Source organism: Adiantum capillus-veneris, chromosome 15 (assembly GCF_014529385.1).
Source record: "Adiantum capillus-veneris isolate H3 chromosome 15, ASM1452938v2, whole genome shotgun sequence".
NCBI lineage: Eukaryota > Viridiplantae > Streptophyta > Polypodiopsida > Polypodiales > Pteridaceae > Adiantum > Adiantum capillus-veneris.
Window position 1 is genome coordinate 10206184 of NC_140945.1, and position 27873 is coordinate 10234056.

The 27873-nt window shown below is 44.2% G+C and overlaps 1 protein-coding gene across 2 annotated transcripts in view; it reads left to right on the plus strand.

The window, feature by feature from the left end:
• LOC147440255 (uncharacterized) overlaps positions 1 to 25997 on the plus strand; it is a 128750-nt gene extending 102753 nt beyond the window's left edge. For both annotated transcript variants that reach the window (XM_086530042.1, XM_086530043.1), the window contains exons 7-9: positions 22344 to 23401; positions 23513 to 24144; positions 25387 to 25997. In XM_086530042.1, the coding sequence (XP_086386168.1) occupies positions 22344 to 23401; positions 23513 to 24144; positions 25387 to 25579 (1883 nt within the window). In that variant the 3' untranslated portion in view covers positions 25580 to 25997. The remainder of the gene's footprint in view (positions 1 to 22343; positions 23402 to 23512; positions 24145 to 25386) is intronic.
• Positions 25998 to 27873: the final 1876 nt, after the last annotated feature.

Below are 27873 nucleotides of genomic sequence, written 5' to 3' on the forward strand. Positions count from 1 at the left end.
CCGTGGAAGATCAGTATGGTCTGGGTGTGATGGCTAATTTTACTACACCGGAATATCAAGAGTTCCGATCTGGACGAAGGAGAAGCTAACTCCTTGATCAAAACAGTCGAAAGGAGAAGCTAACTTCTTGATCAAAAGAGCAGAAAGGAGAAGCTAACTCCTTAAGAAAAGAGCAAACTGATTGTCCCTCGGAATGTCCCTCAAAATTTTTTGAGCTAACTTGCGTTGTTTTGCAGATATGCTGTAATTGCGGACGATTACTCTCTTTCAAGAAGGGGGGATGTCACAAACTGCTGACATGTCAAAGCCTAAAGAATGGAGCCAACTTACAGATGCCGGCCGAGGGGCCTAAACCCTAAGAAGAACAAGTAACAGAAGAAGTCTTCCCAGCTTATGGGGACCTCGTCCGATGGGGCCCCAAGTGACATAAAGGATTAAAATAAAGCAAGACCCGCACACACACAAAAATTGATGACGTGGCAAATTTTCAAAAATTTCGTTGGCATGATGACGTGGCAGGTTGTATGGATTTTTGCGTTTTGCGCTGGCTGATGACGTGGCAGATTTGTACGGATTTTCGTGATTTACGCTGGCAGCTTTTTGGCTTAGCTTTTGGACCAGATGCTTTTGAGTTTGAAGGCTTTTTATTGTAAACTGCTTTTGGGACCTGAGGCCTTTAAATATGAGGTTAGGGCTCATTCTCTGGCATGCTTCCTGGAGAAGGTGCAGAGTCTGGAGTACCGGCTTGTACTGTGTTGATGCAATATAAAGAAATACCGAAAGGGGCGCCAAGGTTTGGGGCCAATACTCTCTAGGGTGGAATTCCGCCACTCTGTGTCGCGTGTCGTCTCTCTCTCTCTCTCTCTCTCTCTCTCTCAATTCAGTTGTTATTAAAGTGTTAAAAGTATGTTCAATCTGTTCTTTTCTACGGGCACGTGGTGCCCGTCTTGTGACAGAGCACACATACATCAGATTCATTTTCAAGAATTCCCATGTCGAAGTACTTATTTCATAAGGTCATCCAGCATAATACTATCAGCCCATTAGTATCCGTGAAATCCAAAGGAAAATCAGTGACTTTATTCCATGTGGGTAACCTATGACAAAGGAGCAGAGTGACTCCCGTCTTGTGCAGTCCCGTCTGCACCATATTGAACCCTGCTGATCTCCAGAATCTCTCGGAAATAGTCAAAGCTAGACCGAAAGCCTCAAGGTAAAGTTCCAATATCTAAGGAGTACCTGCTAGGTCCTCCTCCATCCACTGTTCACTTTACCTTTCTCTTTCCTTTCCTTGTGAGCCAGAATGCTTCGGAACGAGAATCTTCTCGCTCTCTTCTACTTCAGGTTGCTCCTCTGGCTCCTTGCCGACTGGTACCTGACCCTTGCAAGGTTTCAAGAGACTCACATGAAAAGCATTGTGAATCTTCTGAGTATTTGACAACTTCAGTCTGAAGGATACATCATTTATCTTCTCTTAAATCTGGAAAGGGCCATACTATCGCATTCTTAGCTTCGGAAAAAGCCGCTTCTTTCCCTTTCATTTCCTAAGGGCCATACTACCGCATTCTTAGCTTCGGAAAAAGCCGCTTCTTTCCCTTTCATTTCCTTAGGCGTGCCTTCTCAAGCCGTAAGAGCACCCAATTATCTTCCTTCAATTGCAAGTCGCGTCAATGTCTATCAGCTGCCTTCTTATGTTGTGCTTGAGACTTCTCCAGAGCCTTGCAAACCTTGGCAAAAGTAGTGTTCAAATCTCTCGTATACTGATCCGCTTCAAAAATCTTATCTTGGGTCTGGGGAATTCTTTGGTCTACCAGCTGATTTCCTTTTTCTTTCTTTCGTTGTGCCCTGGGGCGTTTGGGTAGCTTCGCTAGCTTCCCCTGCCCATTGGCACATCAGTTTCAATCATCGGAACCCTGAGACGTACTATCATCTGATCCCCTTTCTCTGGAACTCCTCATGAACTTGCATCTGGTTCCCTTAGCTCGTCGGAACTTTCAGATGTGCTACCATTCGATTTTTTCCTGAATCTTGTGATGAGCTGTACTCCGGTTCCCTTGATTCGTTCTTTTCACCAGCAGACTCTTGCCCTATTGAGTTGGATACTATGCTGTCCATAGGATAAGTCAATGAGCGGGCACGTGTTCCAAATCATTGCTTATCATGTTCCATGAGTCTGTTAATGGAGTCAGATTTTTGGTTCAAACAATAGTCTCGAGCATAGAAAGAGGGGACCCGAGGACATGGCTCTTTTTAGTAGGGACGAAACGGGGGACGCGGGATGTGACGGGGGGATGCGACGCAGAGGGGTCTCTCACATGGCAGGCGGGGGGGACGCGTCCGGAAACGCGGGTCCCCGGTGACACATGGAGGGGGGACGCGAGCAGTGGACCCCACACCTTTTTTCTAGGGCTTTTAGAGTCTTGAGCTATATGTCAATGTTGCCCACTACACTCTACTCTTCACTTGTACATCATTAATTTCTTTCCTTTGAGTATGATGATTGATCATCACGTCAACATGTGTGGCGCATGCTCGCAGCGTTCTTACCGCATGTCATATTTTGGTATTTATGAGTGCAAAACCCACTTTTTCTTTGCAATCTTGTGCTCTTAGTGTTGTCTAGTATCGAGCAAGTTTTTTAACACGCTCCCCTGGCCCGCCCTGCCTTGTCCCCTGCTTTGCCAGGTCCCCGTCCCCGGGACCCATCACATCCCCGAGAGCCGTCCTCGTCCCCATGTGACTATGGTCTTGAGTCTCTTTTGGCAAACTACAACAAAACTGCTCAATCTGGTTTCTCTGGCAAATAAGTATCCCAAAACCTCTGGCAGTAGTCATCCAATGTATCTTTCTTAGTCATTCTCAAGTGATGCCAAGCCATGATGACATCTCTTTCATATTTAGTTGATATCCAAGTTGGCGTGAAAATTTTTCTTGAATTTTAACCACGTCGCCGGTGCTTCTGTGCATAACAACAGAGTAGACCCCCATATATATGCAGCTCTCTTCAAGTAAGATGCCACCCTTCGCACCTTGGAGTGTTCTGTGAACCGACATCCAGAGAAGGCGACGTCAAATTGTTGTACAAACTCAAGGGCTCGATGGGTGTCTTGGTAGCTTGAAAACGTCTCAAACCTGACAGCTTGACTTCCGTTCTTGAACTCCTTGGTCTTCTTACTCATTTGGTCACTGTCAAAAAAGGACAAGCTCTCCTCCTCTAAACTACTAGGTGGCCTTCCGTGGCGTCTAGATTTTCTAAAAAATCTGCTTTTCTTGCGTTTTCTCCTCTTCAAAAATCTTGTCTCTGGTGCTCAGAAATGATGGGACCTTCTTAGCACCTTAACTACCTCAAATGGCACCTTCCTCGTTGATGAATGAACTGTGTTGTTGTAGGCAAACTCCACCAAGGGCAAATACTTTTCCCATTGAGTCTTTTGATCCGAACTATAAGACTTCAACAAATCCAAAACCATTGAAATGGCTATCTCAACAACCGTGTGGCAATGTTCTCCCAGATTGCCCTTCAAAACAAACTTGTAAACCGGGGATTTCCATCCGAAGCAATGGACTCAGGCACGCCATGTAATCGGAAAATCTGTGAGACAAACAGTTTCGCCATATGATCGGGCTTAAATTTCTTCTTTAGCGGAATAAATTGGGCCTGCTTGCTAAATCTGTCAATGACTATCCAAATCCCATCATGCTCACTTTGGGTCTTGGGAGGATAAAAATGAAATCCATAGCAATGGTTTTCCAAGTGCAGGAGGGTATGGGTAAAGGTTGTAGAAGTCTTGGTGCCCTATGCCTGTCAAACTTGACCTTTTGGCATACCAAGCAAATGCGAACAAACTTGTCCGCATCCTTTCTGAGCCTCGGTCAGTAAAAGTAACACTCACCCTTCAAGGTGGTATCTATGCCGCGGTGGCCCCAAAAAAGTGGACAATGGCACTCTGTCGAAACCTTTCGCTCAAAGGCTGTGTGACACACATCATTTTCCACATCAAATAGCCGTCCAATATGGAATAGCCTGCAACTAGCTTCCCACATTGTATCCAGTGAACGATATGTTCTACAAAATCAGGATCGGTGGCGTACTGACCAATCATATCTTCGAAGCTTCGATAATGTATGGCAGAAATAGCGAGAACCAAGGGCTTTCCAGACATGCATGTGCCACTAGATTCTTCTGTCCCTAAACATGGACTGTCTGGAAATGAAATTGTGATAAGATGTTAGCCCACCGCATCTACTTTTCCGAAAATTGCTTTTGCGACAAGAAGTAGTGTAAACTTTGATGATCTGTGAAGACCAAAAAGTCAGCTCCGAGTAGATAGTGTCGCCAGTGCGTAAGAGTATTTTCCATAAATTTGTGCAACCCGTTTAGGACATGAAAACATCCTGCTCTCGTAAGCTATGTCATTGCCTTCAAGACTACTCCTAGATTGCGTCCACAAGCATCACAGTAAACTTCGAATGGCTTTTGCAAGTTTGGCAAGGCCAACACTGGCTCCCTAGTCAACTTTTCCTTGAGAGTCTGAAAGGTTGCAATCTTTGTCAGGCCCCAAGTAAAAGGAACCCCTTTCTGAGTGAGTACATGCAAAGGAGAAGCTATCTCTGCAAATTTTTGAATGAATCGCCGATAATATGAGCGCAACCCCATAAATCTTTGAACTTCATGAACATTCTTCAAATCAGGCCAATCACAGATAGTCTCAATTTTGGCCGCGTCCATCTTTCCCCCTTTTGCTAAGACGATGTGTCCCAAGAAATTTATCTTAGACAAGAAAAGGAACTCGCTCTTTTTCGCATTTATGACCAATTTATGCTTCCACAGTGTTTGGAAAACCTACAAGAGGTGGTGTCTGTGTTTTGTTGTCACGTGCACATCTAACCCAATGTGCATGTGGACATGCTACTTAAGGTCTAGGATTCAGGTCAACTTAGGAAGTGTTATGGCACCTTTGTGAGCCTGTGAGTAGGCCGTGCATGTCCAGGCACTTAGAGTAGTTGCATATCCTCTGGTTGCACACAACATGATCATCAGCATGACATTTAGTACCCATCATGAGCGTTTTACAATGCATAGAACACATTTTATCAATTTACTCATTTTTCACTTATTATTTAATAAGTGACTCTGTTGGAAAAGTGAGTAAGGCAAATTTGCTAAGTCACTATATAAGAAACCTAGCGCAAGCACTTTCTGGTTGAAGAGGCAGAAGAAGTTCCAGCAACTTGCAGTGCACCTTCTCAGCAAGACCAGCAGGAGGCCCTAGCGTCTTGGCTGCAGATAGCATTTCCAGTTTGCAGATCCTCTAGCGTTTTGCTATAGATCAGCTTGGCGTTTTTGCTACAGATCAACCTAGCGTTTTTCAGTTGCAGACCTAGCCTAGCGTTTGCAATTTCCGGTGTCAGATCAGCCCCAGCACATCAGCGTTTTCAATTTTCAGCACTTAGCCACAACAGATCCAGCCCCTAGCCTCGCAGGTCTCACCTACCCGCAGCAGATCCTCGCCATACCATCAAGTCAGCCAACGTTTTCAGATTCAGCCCATTGTCCGTAGATTTCAACGTATTGTCATCGCGTCGTCACCATCGCCGTCCTCGCCGACCCAGTGTCAGAGATCGGTATGCTTTTAGAAAAGCACAAGCTTGATGCTCTAATACCCCAAGTAGCCCCCTTCTTGCTTTGGTCGACCCCCTATGTCCGGGACAATGTTTTTTAGTCCACCCTTCATTGTCGTCGACATTGTCGACAAGTCCATTGCATCTAGACCATTGTGCCAGATTTGTGCAATCAATAGCATAGACCTCTCTCGCCATAGAGAGGGGGGCCCTTGGAGGAGGGTTTGAGAACCGTTTAATGTCGTATTCTCCCTCTCTCTCTCTCTCTCTCTCTCTCTCTCTCTCTCTCTCTCTCTCTCTCTCTCTCTCTCAGCACCTTCATTCACAGTAGCATTCACTTTGTTTGTGATCATTGTACTCTCTCACTAAAGGAACGGAAGGCTCTCCCTTAGTAAAAGGAACCCTTGAGCACAGTTCGGAGCATTCATCTTGAGCAAAATCAACATTCACTTCCGTTGCTCCTTACGTTGGTATCAAAACTTGAGCTTTGGTAGTGTTCTGTATCGCTCAAGGAAAGAACCACAAGAAATTTTGCTTGTTGCAGTCGTAGGTAACCCAAGTCCACTTGGGCGTGTTGATTCTTAATCGTGTTTTTGAAGAGTGACAAGTAACCCAAGAAAGAAGGTCTTGTCTAGCCTCCCCTTGTTCCTCTTTTCACTCATTGAGAGCGGACCGTGCACTTAGCGGCTGGCCAATCAACGTGAGGTGGGAAAAAGTAACACCAAGAAAAAGTAACTTTGGTGTGAGTGCAAGGCCGCCAAAGGGTGCGTCCGCAGGGAAGAGTCGAGCTCGGATAAGAGAAAAGCCTTCTCAAACATCGATTGCAAGCTAAAGAACTCAAGAACCCAAGTTCCTCGAGAACTGAAGTTCCCAAGATCTGAGTGTACGGTCATCACCCGAAGCGGAATGGATACTTTGCGTGAAGGTGATGAGCATGGAGGTGGTGACAAAGAATTTCCCCCACCAAGAGGATTTTTTTGGGCCCTTCCCCTTCCCCATCTACGCCGTGGGTTGTACCAAATCCTATGGAGGCTTTGATCAAGTCGATGATGGACATGATGCTACAACAAGAGGCGCAACGCGCCGCCTCAAATCGCGACCGCGAAGAAAGAAAGGCAGCCTTGAAGCATGAGCGTGAGCAAGCGCGCTTGGTGGCTGAGCAAGCTCGCGAAGCTCTACGCATCGGAGCCGAAGAAAAGCGAGCGGCTATGGAATTAGAACGTGAGGCGTAGAGAGACCAACGCATGCAAGAGTTGGTCTTACAGATACTCACCTCGAAATTTGAGCCACTCATAGATGTGGGCAGTTAATCAGGTAGCACAAGCAGAGATTCGGACTCCAACAATCTAGTCACTGAGAAGTTGACGTTCAGTAAGTATGACGGTAAGATGGATGCTAATGTTATTGTTGGTTGCATCAATTTAATCCTTATATTGCGACAACTAAGAAAACAGGAAATAGCAAAGTTTTGACGGCAGCCATATATCTTGCCGGTGATGCCATTAATTGGTATCAAGCGTGGCAAGAGGCACAGTTGGCCGCGCACCTAGAGGAACCCGAGGAAGGCTTGCCCCTTTCTTTCAACTGGGCCGACAACAAGCTCAAGGTGTGGTTGATACCACCTCAGTACCTAGCATGGTTAAAGGAAGGTTGGCGCAATCTCAAGCAAAATGGTACCCTAGTCATGTTCTTTTCTACCTGTGTTTTGCAGCTTGGTACCCAATTACGCAAATCGGATGCGAAGCGCAAAGAGGCTTTTATTTTCGGGTTCGATGTCGAAGTCTTTGACCCCGTAGATCTCAACAAGGCGGTAGCGATTGCTCTCGCATAGGAGATGAAGCACAACAAAGGAAAGCCTTAGGAAGTCTTCTCACAGTACTTCTCAGACTCCTCAGAACCCTAAGAACGGTAAGAATGATAACTTTGCTAGCCATTCTTCCCCTAATCCTTCAGAAAAGAACTCTCATAGGAGGATACATAACGGCAGAAAAACAAGTCATTTATGCTAAGGAAGGGCGATGTTATCAATGTCACGTCAAGGGTCATATAAAGAAGGCATGTCCTAAGAATGAATCCAACGAACCTAAAAGAACCCACAAAACCCACATTCTTTGTTAATACGATAAATGAGAACACTAGTGTGTCCCAAGTTTCTCATGATCCTCTAGTTGATGAGTCTCTCATGAAGTGTTATGGTCATGTGAATGGTCAACACATGGTGATCTTGTTTGATTCAGGTAGTATGCATGATGTGATTGGTGCTTCTCTTGTCGAAAGAGCCGGCTTGGAGGTTAGCCAGACAACTCCTCTCGAGGTGTCGGGCTTCGCTCCCGTTATGGACTCTCTCATTACACGAGAGTGCCTTAATGTGTTATTCACTGTTGAGCAAGCTTTCTTCTGTAGAAAATTTGTAGTGTCTCCTCTTTCAGGGTGATATGATTTTGGGTATTAGATGGTTTTGTGAGAGTCACAAACGGGAGCGCATAGCAATATAAAATACATTTGGATAAATAGGATTTATCACTTATTACTGAAGCCATAGGATATATATATATATATATATATATATATATATATATATATATATATATATATATATAGAGAGAGAGAGAGAGAGAGAGAGAGAGAGAGAGAGAGAGAGAGAGAGAAGATCAACAAGGTACTAGGGACCAGAAGATGGGCTGGCCCCCCCCTTCCCCATAATAGTATCTTTATTATTGAGGAGAAGTCTATACAAGCACTTGAACCGAACGTATTACCACGTTCTTTCTAGAATAAGACACTATATAAGAAACCTAGTGCTAGCACTTTCTGGCAGAAGAAGTTCCAGCAACTTGCAGTGCACCTTCTCAGCAAGACCGACAAGAGGCCCTAGCGTTTTCAACTTTTCAGCCAACAAAAGCAGATAGCATTTCCAATTTGCAGATCCTCTAGCGTTGGCTCCAGATCAGCATGTCGTTTTTGCTACAGATCAACCTGGCGTTTTTCAGTTGCAGACCTAGCCTAGCGTTTGTGGTTTCCGGTGTCAGATCAGCCCAGCATATCAGCGTTCCGAGTTTTCAGCACTTAGCCACAGCAGATCCAACCCATAGCCTCGCAGATCTCACCTACCCGCAGCAAATCCTCGGCGTACCGTCGAGTCAGCCAGCGTTTTCAGATTCAGCCCGCTGTCCCAAGATTTCAGCATCTGCGTTTTCAGCGCATCGTTGTCGCGACGTCACCATTGCCGTCCTCGTCGACACAGTGTCAGAGATCAGCAGAAAATCAGCGTTTCGCAGATTTCAGCATTTCAGCCCTAGAGATTTCAGTTTTCAGTCCGTCCTCCTCGTCGTCGTCATTGTCGTCGACATCGTCGGCAAGTCCATTGCATCTAGACCATTGTGCCAGATTTGTGCAATCAATAGCATAAACCTCTCGCCATAGAGAGGGGGGCCCTTGGAAGAGGGTTTGAGAACCGTCTGGTGTCGTATTCTTCTCTCTCTCTCTCAGTCTCAGCACCTTTATTCATAGTAGCATTCACTTTGTTTGTGATCATTGCACTCTCTCACTAAAGGAACGGAAGGCTCTCCCTTCTGTAAGTAAAAGGAACCCTCGAGCACAGTTTGGAGCACTCATCTTGAGCAAGATTAACATTCACTTCCGTTGCACCTTACATTTGCTTCATTCTTGGAGAAGACGATATTGTCGTCAAAGAAAGTGCCATCATGCGGTTGAATGTAGTCGGAGCATTCGTATGGCCAAAATGGCACCACCAAATATTCATACAAACTCAAAAGTCGTCCTGAAAGCTGTCTTGTAGATGTCTCTGGGAGCAATTTGGATCTGATGATAACCATCAATTTGGCTAAAGCAAGTAGAATCTTAAGTTTGTTGAGTTTATCATCGACCTTGGAATGGGTAATCTGTTCTGGTTCATTATTTCTTCATTTTGGGCTCGGCTAACTGTGTAAGGTGGCTGGTTCGGTGATTTACTACCAAGAATCAAATCAATCGTGTGATCTTCAGGACATGAAGGAGGTAACTCACGTTGGTAAGCCCTCATAGAAACAATCAGCCTGAGCTTGCAGAAAATCTTATCGTTTTTTTTTCAAGGTTCGACATATTCCACCTTCAATCATTATTCAGTTCTTTCAAGAAAATCAAATAAACAAAAAAACGTCAATGTCATCAAGTGGGACGGACTTACCTTTCAGTTATACATCAAGTATAATCTCTTTGCCCTTCCTCATGCTTCAAGATGTCCTTCCTTGCCCTATAATTGACCACAGTACTGTTCTTGGGAAACGAAGGGATTCCTCGGGGAATGTCACACCCTTCCAAAGGCATGATGTAAAAGTCCTCATGCCCTAAATACCCTTGACAATGCAAACGTAGTTTGCCGATGACAGGTGTAGTGGCAACATCCCGTCTGGGTACCTCTAGAACAACCTCGGCTGGTGGTCCCATTTCCCTGGGCGTAATTCCAAGTCAAGATTCTAAGTCAAGCCGCCAATTTGATTGAAATGAAGTTGGCCTTGGCTTCTCCATCAAAGAAGATAAAGGCTTCTTGGTCTAGAACTTCGCCCCATGCTTTGCAAAGTTCGGTACTTTCGTTCAGCTAGTTAGGATTGGCGATCCCCACAAAATTTAGATACCAGTCTTACTTTTGTCTTTCCTTGTCTTCCGTGCTCGGCTGCTGCTCTGTAACTCTCTGGTCTATCTTTTGGTGGTCCTGTGATTCATCTTCTTTTCAAGAGTTCTATCCAGCTCTTTTTGCGAGTACAGGTTCGCTTTTTTTTTTTGCACTCGTTTGTTCTTGCAGCTGGCCATCTCGAGTAAATCTCATCAATCGGGTGATTCTTCAATTATTTCACAAATCTTAGGTCTCTGGAGTACTTGATCAATCTTTTTACAGATGTATCAACCTGCAGTTGACGTTCGTACTCCGCTCTGACAAACTTTTCCGCCAAGAACTTGTCCAAATCTTCATTCTTTTCTTGAGTTCCAACGCCGGATTTCAACTTCAACTTTTCTTTGCCTTCCCACCGAGAGGTGTTATCTCTATCAGATTCTATGCAAAAACCCATGTATAATCTAGGGTTCTTTATGGCTTATGCCTTGTAAGACAGAGCGGCTAATAAGCCCGGGGTCGGACAAATAAGGATCGGTTCCTCCATAGAAGAAGAATCTTTCTGAGATCTGATACCACTGTAAGAGGCTTGGATACTTCAAGTGACAAATCAATAGTAGCACACGAATAAAAACTTCAAAATCATTGAACTTTAATAGAGAGATAAAGAGAGGGAGAGAGAGAGAGAGAGAGAGAGAGAGAGAGAGTCGATATAGCCCGACGTAGCTCCGTGCCTAGAGGTATTGGCCCCAAAGTCTGGCGCCCTTTTCGGTATTTCTTTATTATTTATCATTGCAAAGTACAATTCTTGAGGGACCTCTGCTCTCAGACTCTGTGTCTAGATGCTCTCCACAGTGAGGCCCCAAGGGCTCTTATGAAGAGTACATGGGATGCCCAAAAGCAAAGCCCCAAAAGCAATTAGTTCAGAACCACTTTCACCCAAAAGCTAGCGCTAGAGATTCCCAAAAGCAGCCAACATAATTTGTGAAAATCCGTACAGCCTACCACGTGGCACCTGCAATGCAAATCGCGGAAATTTCGTACGATCCTGCCACGTTAGCATGCGTACGATCTGCCACGTCAGCATGTCAGTGCATTTTATGGAAATCCCTTTCAAGGTTCAAGCTTCTGTCTTTTAGGGTTTGGGGCCCCATGACCGGTGCTTCGTAAGTTCTTCAAGTTAGTCTGTTCAGTTTCTGTTGTCCGCTTGGCCATTTCTCTGCCAGATGGTCATGCCATGTCATCACTTCGTGACAGAACATGTTCTTGATGGTAGTTTTATTCAAGGCGCGATAGTCAATGCACATGCGCCATTCTTATTCTGCACTAGAAATACAAGCGAACATAAAGGGGATGAACTGGGCTGAATGAGCCCCTTCTCTAAAAGCCCGTTGACCTGACTCATAATCTCTTTCTGTTGGGCTTTCCTAACGTTGTACGGTGGTCTATTCGGTGGACTGGAACCTGGCACAAGATCTCATGGTATGATCTTGAGGTCTCTTAGGAAGCAACTCCCTTGGCAAAGAGTCCAAAACATAATCATTGAAACCACTCAAAAAAGTTGACCTATCTTTATCTAAGGTAGACAAATTAGATACAACTTCAAGTACTTCTTTTGCAAAGATCAAGTACGCAGAAAGGTGATTCTTTATTACAAATGAAATAGCAAAAGCAGAAACAACTGGAACAAACTTGCCTTTAAGCTTTACATCAAGGACATGAGTCTTTCCTCTATGTACAAGGGTAATCTTTTTGTTGTAAGTATCCACCATAGCATGCAACCTGTAACACCATGGGATACCCAATAACACATCACAACCCTCAAGTGGCATAATATGAAATTCTTCTGCATCCACATAACTCTGAATGTGCAGACGAAGCTTCCCCAATATGGGAGTAACAGGCTCTGAATGACCTGGGCATGCCAAACCTGCTTCGCCTGCCCTAACCATCTCCTCTGCACAAATGCCCAACTTTGATGCCAATTCTGCTAATATGAAATTTGCACGGGCTCCTGGATCAAAGAAAACAAATACTATGTGATCTCTAACTTTGCCCCAAGCTCTGCACAATTCCGTGGCATCTATGTTTGGCCGGTCACCAACCAAATCTGGGACAAGTCCTGCACTGTGCTTTGGCTTCTTCCCTTTATGCTCTGACTTGTCATCCTTATCCTTCGACTTCTTTTGTGGGCATTCATTAGCAAAATGTCCCTCCTCTTCAGAAAGGTAGCATTTCTTGGCGTCTCAGAGCTTTCCTTTCTTCAAAAGATTTGCTAAAAAAAGGCCTTTTTTGTCGTTGTCCTCGCCCAAAAGAAGATTTAGACTGCTTCTTGGACGTGTCAGCTTCATCAATGGAGGGTTTCTTTGTGGGAGGCACAGAAGACTTTGTTACAGCATTGCTTTGGCTGTAAATTGTTTGCCTTGGACCCTCTCTTGTTGCTATTAAATCCATCAGAATCTCCCGTCGACAACATTATCAATCAACTATGCCATATTCATGACAATACTCTTTGTGCAGTAGTCCCAATTTTCTTGGGCAATCCGCAACAATTGTTCTCAATCTGTTCTGACAATGGCACAAACCTATAAGAGTTTAGTGGCAACATTGCGGCCCATAAGTGTTTATTGTACTCCTCAAGATTTGCACACTGTTTAGCATTCAACTCGTGCCATTATGTCATCACATCCATTTCAAAAGTGTTTGTCAGCCATGTAGGTGCAAAAAGCTGTTTGAATTGGATCCACGTTGTAGGGGCTTGACCTTAATTGAACAATGTTGTCCACCATTGAAGCTCTTTCCCTTTCAAGAAAGTGGCAACCTTGCATGTCTTCGAAGACACTGTGAAGTTTCCTCCAGCATAAGCTGCATCAAACTGCTCTATGAAGGTCAAAGCCTTCAGTTGATTTTCAGTTTCTCTGAAAGTTTCAAACTTCGCTTCCTACCACCTTCCTTGTAATCCTTAGGCTGACTCAAAGGAGTCACGTTGTCATAAACAGTTGCTCGTAAAAGTGGTGCTCCAAAATTGATCATTCTAGTATTCGCATCACCTATTTTATCTATCATATTTGCATTTTGGGCATATGGCTGCAAAAAACCAGCCATACCAAATTGTGTTCTAGGCATTCGAAATTGACCATAGGCACCCTGAAAACCTAGTTGGACACCCATGTTCCTAACATAGGGTTAACCATGCCTTTTTTCATTGTCCCAAACAGATTCCCTAGCATATAACTTGTGGAAGGTCCAGCCATAGCTTGAAACACTGAACCACCTCCAAAATAACTAGGGTATGAAGTAGGTAACGGAAGGGTCTGACGCATAGCCTGCTCATTTCTCCCTTGACCATTCACAAACGGTGCCTGCAAATTGCTTGGTATTAATGGAGACCACTGGTTGCTCAATCACATGGGCTCTTTCTCGAGCATCACGAAACCTCTGTGCATTGGAAATCTCCTTTTCCTGCAACAACGGCTCAGTCATGCCTTGCGTTGGAGCTTGAAAACCTTGTGTAGGAGCCTGAAATTCCTGTGTAGGAGCCTGTAAAAACTTCTACATCCTTGGATTGTTGGCCAACTGTTGAAACATTTCCATGAAGCTACGTAGTTGAGCTCTGAACATCCTTTCTTCTTCTTGAAGAGTTGAAGGAACTTTCTCTGTGCCATGTGAGGAAGATCCCACTTCAAGTACTTGGTCTCTCTTCTCTGCCATAACAACAAGCTCTGTGTTTCTTTCACCCACAACAATCCACGTTGCACTTTTTGAAGAAAAAGTGACTATCCCGTCAATGGAACCATATAACGGGCCTGTACACCGTAGAGGGCGGTACTAATTCAATTACCTGTTAACTTTACACAAAGCACCGAGAAGAAAAGAGAACACTGATGCGTCTAGCGACTAGAATGTCACTATGCAAAAGAAGATCGACACCCTATAGGCCCCAAAGACTGGCATCCCTTTCGGTATTTCTTTATTCAATTAAGAACAGGCGATCTGGACATGTAGATCAAAGTCTCACAAAGCTGTTCAAAACTGGCAAGGGCTGAAATTGCAGGTTTTTGACCCAATTTTGGCAGCATAATGATGCCAAAAACCCTGTAGGGCAAAAGCACATGTCTAGGATGGACTCCCTCACAATTTAGAAGCTTTTTGGTGAGCTGTAACAGAATTTTAGCGTGCTGTAATTCCTTGTTTTGTCACTGCTAGGTGTCCAAAGCCTTGTCTAAGCATGCCAAGGCCTTCACGAGGCTCCCCTGGTGTTCTCTCGCAGTTTAGGTGCGAAACCCTAAACCTGCAGAAAAACACAGCAGGCTGTAATTCTCTGTTTTGGATCGTTTTTAGTGGAGCGAACACGTCTACGTGTCTCCCAAGGGCTCCCGCAAGCAATGGGACAGTCCCCCTGTGATTTGGATGAGTTTTCACGTGAGAAAACTCTCCAAATTCACAATCTTTCGCAATGGAACTGTGTGTACCTGTGAGGGATTAGCAAGTAGCTAATCTGGTTTCTGTTCAGAAGGCTCTTGCCTTGGCAAGCGCGCATAAAACCCTCAGAACTGTACATAGTCAACTGAGAAGATATGCTCAAAGGGGAGAGAGAGATACACGAGAGGAAATCATCACGCTACATGAGACAAAGGAGAAGTCAAGCTTTCCATTTTCTAGCCTTAGTAAGCTCTCCCGAGAGTACGGACACCCTCTCCAAGAGCATATCAAGATTTCCCTTTTATCTCTTCTCATGAAACCTTTATTTTGGACGTTCATTTCTTCTATCCTTGATACCCATTGTCACCATAAAAGCCTCAACTCCTACAATTATATACCGTGGTAGTCTTGGCATCCTACACACCAAAAGATTGCTTTCATCCTGTCAGAGCTTAGGAGGTACGTTATTAGAGAAAGCTCCCTTTCGGGATTTATCTCTATACGTAACCTCTTCTTTGCTAGGCTAAGAGCAAAAGGTTATCCCTCCTCTCTTTTGGTAGCATGCTTTCACTACCTCTCCTATGATTTGAGGCCTTCCCTCCTCCAAAAGCTATCTAAAACCAAACCTTCACCAACCATTTGTCGAAATTCCTATCTCACCTTCAATCCGTAATCTCAACTTTTTCCGTTCTATTAACAAACCGTTCACTAAGCTTCTTAAATCCCATCCTGACCTGGCACACTTGCCTAGACCTATTGTTTGTTGGTTGAATGCACCCAATCTTGGCACCCATCTCTCTAAAAAACTCTTCCCACCTCACCTTAATATTTTTGGTTTAATATCGTCTTCTGTTGGTATACCTTTCCTTAACAATCTTCGGCATTCTTTGTATATACGACCCCTCTAAATTCCACTCACTCCTTACTCTTGGTCAAACTTCATAATTTTTTGGCTAGTCACTGTTTTTGTACCCTCTTCAAACTCTTTAAAACCACACTAACTCTCTTCCTTGCCCTCCCTTTGTAAGTACCCTATTGAGTTTTTGGGTCTTGATCCATCTTAATAAAGGGCCTCTTTCCCATAAATGTAGTACCTTGTATAGTTCATTGGAGCTACACCTCCCTATTTATACCCCCTCCATCTTTCCATTTGTTTACACCACTGATGAGCTAATTAAGCAAAACGCGTTTGGTGCAGACATGTGTTGGCTCTTTCCCCCTCCCCCCTCCCTCTTTTTCTTTGCCTTTTTCCTCTCTTTTACTTTTATTCAAAACAAGCTTCGCTCGCTAAGAATTGTTTATGAAAATGTGCCATGTGAGGAAGATCCCTCTTGAGGTACTGGTCTCTCTTTGCCATAACAACAAGCTCTATGTTGCTTTCACCCACAACAATCCACGCTCCACTTTTTGAAGAAAAAGTGACTATCCTGTTGATGGATTTATATAACCGGCCTGTACATCGTAGAGGGTGAAACTGGCCCGTGGGGCGGTAGGCTTTGGCTTTCACTCGAAATTCTTTACTTTACTTTAGACACACACACACACAGAGAGAGAGAGAGAGAGAGAGAGAGAGAGAGAGAGAGAGAGAGAGAGAGAGAGAGAGAGAGAGAGAGAGAGAGAGAGAGAGAGAGAGAGAATGAAATGAAATGAAATGTTATATTAACGTCTTCAAAAGGCCACAATGACCTATGAGACCCGAAAGTTACAAAGTGGTGGATCTGATACAAAGTCAGAGTAACAAAATAACCTAACAACAGTACAAAACAAACATATATACTATGGGGTCCTAAGTTGGTCGATGTGAGTCGGGCAAAAAACTAAGCAGAATAATGGGCGGCTTGTTGGGATATCTGAATCACAAGAGATCTAGCATCGGTCGTTGGCGAATCTCATCAATTTCCTCCATGGTTAGTAGTCTGATCGGGCGTCGTGTATGCCTAGCCAGCGTGCTCCGAATTTTCTGTCGTAGCCTTCGTCGATGCTGTGTAGTTCTTCACAGTCGCGGGCACCTGGATTTCCCTAGTTCAATTGCTCGATCAATCAGTGTGCCTCTGGTGTGAGACGGGGGGGAGCTCTGCTGTGGGAGTGGCTCTTGCGGCTGTCCCGTGTCTGCTCTGAAGAAGTCTGTGATCCGTCTTTGAGACTGGCTAGCCTCGCCATTCATCAGGCTATCTCTGTGTCTGCGCAGCTCGAGCAAGAACAAACCCAGGCATCTCTGATCTTCGTATCCCATGACTCTTGAGAGTGGTCCAAAACCCTCTCTGAACAAGCAATGGAAGCGGCCTCGTATCTCGTAGTAGACGGGGCAACGGCATGTATAGTGTAGCTCTGTCTCAGGTTCCATGTTACACAAGGGGCATGTCCTGTCCTCTGCTGGTACTCCGCTGTATCTCCTAGTCTCAATCCGCAACTGGTGAGAAGATGTGCGTAACTGGCCAATAGCACATCGTATCCCATGAGACAAGTGGGTATCCATGTATCTGGGTCTCGCCACAAAACCATCTTCTGTAAGTTGGAGGAGGTGGTCTCTGTAGAAAGCCATCTTCGTGCCCAATTCCTGTGCTGGTTGTATCCATGTCCTCCTGGTGTCTACCTGGGTCAGGTCTTGGCAGATGAGCTTGGTGATCTCTGACTGTGTAAGGGTGAGAGATGGTGCATCCAATGAGTACTGGAATGGTGGCAGCCTGTCTATGCTGAACCCATGTGCCTGAAACCATGATGTCATCTCCCCATACCAGCATGTTGTATCTCCTTGTATGGCTAGCTGTCGAGAGGATTCAAGTGCTATGCAAGCATATCTGTCTCTAGGAAGTGCCCATGTGCGGTTTATGAAGGAGACTGATCTGGTGAGCGCCTCCACCACAAGTGGGGGGGCCGCTAGCTCTGCTCGGATAATGGCCCGTGGTACTGATGCCTTGGCTCTAATGAGCCGCGGGATCATAGAGACGAGATGTTTCTCCATGTTCCCCCATCCGTCTGAGCGACCCGGCCTCACGTGGTGATCCAGCGAAGGTCCCCATATCTCGGTTCCATAGAGCAATGCTGAAGCCACCAAGGTGTCAAAGAGCCAGAGCTTCGTCCGGGGCTCCTGAAATTGAAGCTGCAAACACATCCTCTCCAATCTACCCAATGCTGCGTGGGCTCTAGTAAGTCTGGTCTCTGTTGCTCTTCTGAGTGAGAATGCAGGTCCGCTAAAAACCACTCCAAGGTAAGTGTAAGCGTTTGTGTACTCCACAGTCTCCTGGCCGTGTGTGAATGTAGGTGCTGACCTCCTGATCCACTGTGGGGTGGTATTAAACACCATAACCTTGGTTTTACCCAGGTTGACAGACAAACCACTTTCGTGGGCAAACGTATGCAAAGCATCCAATTGACGTTGCATTCCTTCTGGGGATTCGGAGATCAACACTATGTCATCAGCATATAACAAAAGTGGAATCCATGTCCCTGCCAACTGAGCACCTTTATCCCCATCGCTGTCAATGTAGTCAGAAACCTCATCCACATACATCCGAAAAGAGTAGGAGAGAGCGGGCAGCCCTGTTTCACCCCAATAGTGGAGTAAACCGGTGTAGAAAGTCCCTCCGGGGTGCGTACATGCCCTACTACTGATCTGTACAATGCCATGATCCCCCAAATGAGTTTTGTGGGTACTCCCATTTCTTGTACTCTGCGCATCAGTCTAGCTCTGGGTACCTTGTCGAAAGCTTTGCGGAAGTCCACAAAGCTACAATAGATCCGTCTCCCATGAGATCTGCCTTCTTCGATGATGGCCCTGAGTGTTAGGATATGGTCAAGAGTAGAGAAGCCTCTCTTGAATCCTGCGTGCCCAGTTGCACGTATCCCTTCCCTCTCTGCCCATCTACTCAGTTGTTGCTCCAAAATGGATGCATACAACCGTGCCAATGTGTGCCCAATCATAATAGTGCGGTAATTCCCAGGCTCCATGGGGTCTCCTGATTTGAAGATAGGTACGATCGTAGATAGGCTCCAAGAGTCTGGTAGGCCCTCACACATGGCCCGGTTAAACATAACTGCTAGTAGGTCTTTGGCATGCATGAAATGCTCAGAGAGAGAGAGTACTTTGCAAAAGGAATGTGGGACGGGAATTAACACTTAAGCACACACACGGCTCGGAAGCTAGAATGCTCCGAGGAAACGCCGACAATCTGTAGGCCCCAAAATTGGTGCCCCTTTCGGTAAATAAAACCTGTGATTTCCTACGAGCTGTCCGCATAATCCGGGCTGAAATCCACCTGTTCTGGCCCGATTTCGGCAACACAATTGTACTAGGACGCTTCACAGACAGTATCCCCACGCAATAGATGACTTTCCCGACACATACGGACACTTTGCAAAACCTGTCGAGAATCTGCAGCACGCTGAATTCTCTGTTTTCTGCCCCGAAAATGTGCCAAATCACCTCTACAGCGGTCCCCTCGCGTCCCCAGACCTTCTGGGGGTATTAGGGACCGTTTAGGGCCGAAACCCTAAACCTGCAAAAATAAAGCAGGCTGTAATTCCCTGTTTTGGGCTCAGTTTCGCGAGCCTGTTGCATCTATAGCAAGTCCTCGAGCTCCGGCACGTGTAGGGCTACTTGCCCTTTGAATCGGACGAGATTTCTCACGTGAAACCTCTCCAAATTCACGTGTACCTGCGGGGGATTAGCAACAAGCTAATTCAGTACTTGTGCAAGCGGCTATTGCCTGGGCAATCGCACATGAACCCACACAAATGTATATTAGTCAAATGAAGAGCCTCAGCACCACACTGTACATAGAGTGGAAAGAAAGCACTCCATAGCTCTTAACTTGTGAGACAGAACTCCCAAAATGAGCCTCCCAGCTATAAATTCAGCGCTACCTTCTCTTGCATGAGGAAAGTGCATTAAAATGCTCCACTTGGCATGATTATACGCATTTTTCCGTTTCAGGGTTGCCGCCTAAAAATCTCTTAACCGGTTGCCCAGTTGACTTCGCGGCAGAGTTGTAAAATGTTTCCCTCGTCGTTACCTTCGTTTCCCTTGTCATTCCGAAGGTAATGACGCGAACACATCTCACGGCCCAAAATAGCAGCTCCCTAATTTTTAGGAGATGCTTCCGTTGGGCTCCCACTGGTCTTTTGACCATCTATTCTCATTGGGACCGCATCCAAAAGTGCAATGTGGCCCAACTGTCGGATACTTTCTATTAGTGATCCCACCTTGACTTTATGCCTTTATTGAGTTCACTTCCTAGTATCCACCAACTTGCTAAGTGCGACGGGGGGGACCTACATGATCTTGAACTGAGCCTAGACATCCTCTTACTATACGAATTCCAGTGTTGACCCACTTCTCGTGTGCGGGTGAAACTATCGTTCACATTGGCCATACAATATCCGACCATTTGCAACTTCAATAAGAGGGTTTCAAAAATAAAACAAAAATCATTGGAAAGAAACCAACAACTAAGGTTAGCAGTTGCCTTGTCCTCGTGACAGAGGGCGGTACTAATTCAATTACCTGTTATCTTTACACAGAGCACAAATGCGGCCAGCGACTAGAATGTCACTGCGCACACGAAGATCGACACCATGTAGGCCCCAAAGATTGGTGCCCCTTTTGGTATTTATAAGAACAGACGATCCGGACACGTAGATCAAAGTCTCACAAAGCTGTCCAAACTTGGCGAGGGCTGAAATTGCAGGTTTTTGACCCAATTTCGGCAGCATAACGACGCCAAAACCCTTGTAGGTTTTAAGCACATGGCTAGGACGGATTCCCTCGCATGAGCTGTAACAGATATTCAGCGTGTCGCAGTTTAGGTGTGAAACCCTAAACCTATTGAAAACCACAGCAGGTTGTAATTCTTTTGGATCGTTTTTAGCGGAGCGAACACGTCTACGTGTGTCTAAAGGGCTTCCGTACGCAATGGGACAGTCCCCCTGTGATTTGGACGAGTTTCCACGCAAGAAAACTCTCGAAATTCACAATCTTTCACGATGGAACTGTGCGTAGCTGTGGGGATTAGCAATTAGCTAATCCGGTTCCTGTTCAGAAGGCTCTTGCCTTGGCAAACACGCATAAAACCCCCAAAAATGTACATAGTCAACTGAGAAGCCCAACTAGTGGGGCATTACCATATGTGCAAAGGGGGGAGAGAGATACACAAGAGCAAATAATCGCTCTACATGAGACAAAGGAGAAGGCAAGCTTTTTCTTAAAGCTGTGAATCCGCACCCACTACTCACACACACTCTGTAAATGCACTTCAGCTCAAAAATCAGCCTCCACCCTTATTTGGGCGCCCCCTCTTCTTGAGGTGTCTTGCAGGTTTCTCTTTAACTGCCAAGTGTCCAGTTTGCCCCTTTGGTTTAATTCCCTAGTTCCCACCAACTTATAAAGTTGTAAGTGACTTGCCGAGTGGGCCAAATTCCCTTATGGGACACACAGGCTTCCATACTCATCAGAATTCAGTGCTAATTGGCCCATCCAGTCCCAGACCGACCGACTACCTAGATTCCTGATGTGAGAAACCCGTTTGGCCGCAGCTGTTTCACACTGGCCATGCAATGTCCACTTGCGCCTTTTCAAGGGTTAGAGGGAAAACAAGTAAAAATAAAATAAAACGGAATCCATGTTCTTGCTAGCTGAGCCCCTCTGTCTCCTTGACGTTCTACATAGTCTGAAAACTCATCTACATACATCCCAAAAAGAGTCGGAGATGGACACTATGACATGTTGTGTGTGTTGCTATGTACGAACATAGGGAGTCGAACATTTTACTACTGATTTTTTTGGGATTCACCTTGCTTTCACCAAACATTGTTATGAGTTTTCTGAGCATGACGGGTGTATTATTTGCTGGCGATTTTATTGCCATGCACATGCAGGGTGCAATCGGTTCTACGATACAGATGGGCCAATGTAAAGTGAATATGCAGCCAAGGACAGGAATTCATAGGGCACTTTATGATATAGGGGTTATTAGAGAGTATGGGACACATCTTCTTGCATTAGGGGCAGCTTATGATCTGGTCATATGCTTGAAAATCGTGTGTTTCGAGATGCGCCACCTTTCCCTCTATGCTTCCTTGCCACATGGCCTATGGATAAAAGGACCTGCTGCAAAATATTGCCCCAAAGTGATTCTAGGCAATTGCACTCACAGACATGCAAGGATGGGATGGTCGAAGATGGGACACCACCTAGCTTGTATATCACCTTTCTCTGGGGCAAGACGAAAAGAGGTTGTGGAAGCTACCCTTTGAGTGGCAGTCTGACCTCAGTTGGCTGGAGAAATGACATTAAGCAAACACTCTACACGATGTAGGAGCTTCCTTACCTTACCCATTTGCACTATTGCACTGTGATCACCCTTTGTACAGTATTTGCTGCCATTGACAAGGTACAGAGCGGGTGAGCATGTGATCTTGAGGATCTGACGATGGAGTATATTTCACAAGCATATGATATCTTGATTCTTGATTCCACGTTTGTCCCAATTTTCATTAGGGCTATTTGCACAGTGTACTTGGCATATCCGTGACCATCTATCTAATATTTGGTTCAGTCTAGGTTTTAAGGTATTTGGAACCAAAACTTCTGCTGCTTATGATCTCTTTGACATTGTTGTTGCTATTAAAGTTCTATGCTTGCAGATAAGAGGTTCCATGGTTTATGATTAATTCTCAAAGATGTGTCGTGCAGGTAATTTTTTTAGGATCTGTAGTGCTTTGGCTTATGGAGCGAAACAGATTGAAAGAATTTTTCATGGGCCCCCAGAGAATGTCTTAGAAACTTTGGACGAGTTCTTCAGAAACACCAAAAAGCATTGTAACGCGTATCGCCCAGACGCCTTTGCTCCAAGGTTTACTGATATGCCAAGTTCTGCCACATCAGGGTGGTCCGAGAACTCGGAAGATTCTGGGGAGGAGGTTGCTGATAAGCTCAGTGAAAATCTGCATGGGGCATCTCAAAACGGAAACAGGGAACTTGCGAGGATAAAGCTATCAAATGAGACAACAAAATTCACACTGGCAATAGATAAGATGACTCCAACAAGCAAGCTGAAACTAGAAAATAATTCTAGTGTATCATCTGCTGGGAATGAACGTCCTCCAGCCAGGCCTTCCAGGCTTGAAGCTTTGGAAACAGCCACTAGGAAAAAGAAGAGCAGTTATAACAATGCCAATGGAGTTCTCAAGCAAGCTGACAACTCTACTGCGGCTGACATGATTTCTTGCTACAGGGAAAATGCAGAAAATGCAAGAGACTTATCCAGTACCAGTGAAGAGTGCAATGGTAATTCTCATGAAGCTGATTGTTCTTCAGCTGTAGCCAGTCATTGCCCAGCTGCGAGCATGCCAGTTAAAAGTAGTAAGGCAGATGATTTCTCTGCCATGCTTATGATCAATTCACCAGATTCCAACATTCTAACAGGAAATTTTGGGGCTTATTTGATGAACTTGCATTATTGTCGATGGATGGTTGCATCCCAGTTTTATGCACCGATGACCTTCACACCTCCATTTATGTATACAGGAAGGCAGATGTTTGAGCCTTTTGCTTGTGAAGGTCCTGGTAGACCTACCAATGGAAGCATAAATGTACTAACCCAAGCTTTCCCGTACAATTATGAACAGTACATGAGCCCGCCCTTTCAAGGGCTGAGCTTACAGAATGCATCTGCAATGCCTTCCAACAGAATGTTTCAAGGAGAACTGCAGAAATCCCATCGAGGAACAGGAACTTATTTACCCAATTTTGTAAGCATTTTCTCTCTCGCATGCCTACAAGATAATTCAAGACGTGCGTGTACACGTGTATGTGGGAGAGTTGAGTGCTTGTTGTCTGAGGAAACTCTCTACTTTTTGCAGAGACCTGGCAAGTATAGGGACACACGGCCCACTCGTAATGGCAGAGTTAGTTCCAATGCATCCAAAGTACCTGATTGGAATGGCGCTGCAGGCCATGATGAAACTAATGGTTTTCTTCCAAGATTTTTACACGGGGGTGGGAAGCTTGAAAGGTGCTTCAGTGTAAATTCACAACCAGATAAAAGAAGTGCTCTAGAACAAAGTAGGCAAGAAAATGGGCACCTGATGCCAGTTGTAAATCCACCAAAATTCCTGGCTACTAATAGTGCAAATGCTGGGGGGAACAACATGAAGTTTACATCACAAGCTGCAGATTATTTCACGGCAGCAGTTTCAAACCACAGAGAGAAAGAGCCACTTATTGGAGATATGTTGACTCCAAGTTTGCAAACTCCACTGCTTGGGTCTTTTTCCAACAACAATGAAGGTTGCCTTCTTACAGAGAGTCTAGAGTTCGGTTCCCTTGGTCCAGGGTTTCTGGGAAATTCTAAAAAGGTACTTGTCTATGATGGTGGGAGGAGAGACCAAGATGGATGGAGATCTCAAAGTTCTCAATCCTTAAAGGGTGGGGACACGACAGATAACGGAGAAGTAACAGCGAAGAAGATGCTTTTCAGTGATAATCAGCAAAGGTATGATTTTCTGTTTTTGCAGGCTTTGTGGTATTTGTTTTCTTGGGATCTGCAATAGAGAATATTGCTTACATTTTGTTCCTTCACGTACAATCTCCCTTATTTTAGCCTTAGGTTTTGGTTGTGGCATTCTATAGATTCAATTGAGTAGTATCTAAAATTGGTCAGCTGTATGCTTGTAAAAATGTTCCATTTGTTCAAAGATATTATAAAAAGAAGTGAATCAAGATCTTTGTTCGTTACAGTCTGGAGCAAAGCAAGTATTTTGGGATCTTGCTATTTTAATGTTGCATTTCAAGGAATGCTACTAGTTTGTTCTATGGAGGAACTAATAACTATTATCAAAATTAATTTTCAATAGCTGAGGGGTGGTTCAATGTTCTGATGCAGCAAAGTGATCTTTGTTCGTCTACAGAATTCATAGAACTTTGGGCTTTGAAATTGCTCAACATCAACTTATGCATCTTTGTGGAACTGTGTGACTGAATCAGTCAATTGTATATATGTTTGAATTTTCACCATTTCAGTATACACAAAGATGGGTAATCTTTAACACCGTGTCCCCATTGACGTGGGTTTTCTTTGTGATGACCATTTTTGGCAGTGAGATGGATCCCCCTTTATAAGGCAAGGGAGGTTGTTGTGGGTAAGCCGTTGTCTGCAAACGTTGACGTTGTGACTTATCGCACCATTGGAACTGTCAAGAAGAGGTTAAGGCACTTTGATAATTCCTGTTAATCACAAGCATGGAGAAAGCACAAACACCCATGATGCCAAAAGACACAGAAGGGGTTGTCTTTCTTCTTACTCAGGGCTGGAAGCAAAATTGATTTTGCACTTGTCTACCTGAGGATTCAGGCTAGACACTTGCTCGGGGGATTATTTGTGCAGATACCTGGCTCTCCATAGGTGTGGCTGCCTTATACGTGCTTAGGGAGTTGTTAGTGTAGATACTTGGTTTTCCATGGTGGGGCTGGCCTACATGTTTGCAACTTGTTAAACTCGTGTTGTGTTCTTGATCTATTGGTGCTTTGCAACGTTGTTTTTCGCTTATTGCACAGATATGAGATGGTAGTACATTTGTATCATGAGTGCTCTCTTGCAGGAAGGAAAAAGGAAATTTCTGAACTTGCTCTACTTGCTCATGCTGAGTTGAACCCTAGGGTTAATTTGTTTGAACTTTGGCGACATTTGTAATTCTGCTCCCTTCTATGCTTGTGCTGATTGGCTTCATTGTTGCAGCTCGTTGAAGCGCTGTTATGAGTTGAAGGAAGAAGATTTTCCACCTCTGTCTACCAGCAGCCAGATTGGCAAATCTACTACTCCTTTGAGTGCTCAAAAAGATTCAATCACAGAATGGCCTCATTTGCAAGCTTGTGTTACTGATAGCTCAATTTGGAACTCACCTAACCTTCAGGAGAGTGTAGATAGGTAGCTGTTAAGAGTCTGCACACAGAAGAACATTATGGATATTGGCTGTTCCATGGCAACAATTTTGACGCCAAGAGGGCTTGGCACGGGATTTTGTAAAAGTGCACTGGTAGAGCAATAACACATGTATTTGTATTTCCTTCAGGAGTCCTATGCAGTTGATTTGTGGTGGCTGGTTTACAAAAAGGATCAAAAGAGATCTCTGTTGTAAATTGATGCTTTGTTTCACTGCGGACCGTTAATCAATAGGTTCTTATGTGTTTACCATCACAAATGAGCAGGAACCAAAGCTCATTTGGTGATATCCATACTGGGAGCTTCTGTGCAACTGTGGGATGTTTTATTTTGGCTCACACCAACAAGTTGTAGTTGTTGCTGCCAAAGGTTGTAGATGTTGTTTGACAATGTTATCTTTTGCAGTATGTTGAGAATGGCGGATAGCGTGGTTCATTATTTAGAAAAAAGTGGGGTTTTCTTTCTTCTGGGTTTGTAAGCATCTCCCTCCCTTGAATCATTGTCTTTCTATGTTGCCTCTTTTAGTAGCATTGGTTCTTTCTTTTTTGTTATGTTTGTGTATTTGCCTCTTTCTTTCCTGTATTAAGGGATTGTTGGGCTTAGGTGGGACTAGTTTGACTCGATTGCCATGTGCCGTTATAGGGTAACTAAGTTACAAGCTTAATTTCTTTTTACAAGTGTTTGCGTACTTGATTGAATGAAGCTTAAATAATTGAGATTCATGGGTGTCACTCATAGTGAGCAACGAAACATAAATATTACACTTGTGATACCAGCAATCTCAATGTAGAAATCACATTGAACCGATTGATGCCATGCATGTTTTTTTTTTATAAATGTCCACATGTAACCAGACTTTTAAAAATGATGTTGAAAGTCATTGCTGCACTCCCAAGGCATGGGATGTCCAAAAACGAAAAGAACAATTTTTCCTAACATGAATATGATAATGATGCAATCTCCAAAGTCAAGAGAATACCCCAAAAGCTAATTCATTTCTCGTATAATTTGCGAAATGTCTCATGACCAAAACATTGAATTGGAAGGGGGGAAGTAAACCATTCATGTTGAAGGGAGAACATTGTTGTTTTAATATGAAAGGACACATACATGAGGTGCCTACCTATCGTATAAGCATGTTGAAAGTATCTTGAATGGCATATATGGTGAGCTCACCAAGGTAAAAAGAGGGTGGGTTATCCATGTGTAAGGGTGACTTGGACTTAAATTGGCCTCTAAGTTTAAGTATTGTTACCTTATGAGAGGGTTCCATAAGGTGGCTTGCTTACCAACCCTTCCCTCGAGGCCTAAGTTTATGGTGCCCTCCTTAGAGAGGGGAGGTGGATCCTTTTCATGAGGAAAAAAGAAGAGGAGCATGAAAAAATTAGACCTAGTGAATTTATTTTGTGAATATCTTAAAAAAGGAGCTCATTCTTCACAAACGCCATGGAAACATCAAAACAAACAACTTGCGTGTTCAGATTTGTTCATTGAGAGATTGTAGGAATGATTTTTTGCTAAAATAATGATGTGAAGTAGAATTTTGCACTACAAAGTAGGATTTTATAGAGTAGGGCTTCCTCTTGGTACACAAGGGCTCTTCTTCTCTATCCAGGTAATGTTAAGCATTGTGTAGACATTTTTTCTTGGTCTACAATCAAGAAGTACCAAGGATTTTTAGTTTCTATAGGAAAGAGTTATCGTCACATTACATATGTAAGTTTCATAGAAAACCTTCTCTTCAGTTCTTTGGTTGGGCTTAAGGCTTGAGCATCTTGTCTTTGAGAAAGAAAATGGCTAATACTTTTTGTAGCTTGAGATGCTAGATTGAGAGATTTTGATTGAGCCTTCCCAATCTCAAATAATAAAACAGAAGCTAGGCCAATTATAAATATATTTTTGAATAAGAAATATGAAAGTTCCTTCTACTAGGGAGGTCTAGACTAAGAGAAATCGACTCTCTCTCCACTAGTCATGTGTCCATTTTTCCATTCCTTGTTTGTCAGTGAGTCTAAATTTGCATGATTAATCTTAGATATTGTCATCCTATATTAAGAATTGTTTAGTTTCATTCCATCCTCCTCGTATTTGAAACTACTTCTAGGTGAGACATTATATTATGTAGCCTTTGCATCAAGATGATTTGTGTATGTTGTCTTTCTAGGAAGGAAATCCACAAGTATATGAGTTGGAAACACAAGGGGTGCAAAGGCCTCCTATTGTGTTGATTAATGAAAACCGAGGAGCATCTTGTATAATAGAGTTGATGAGTATATTGTCTTG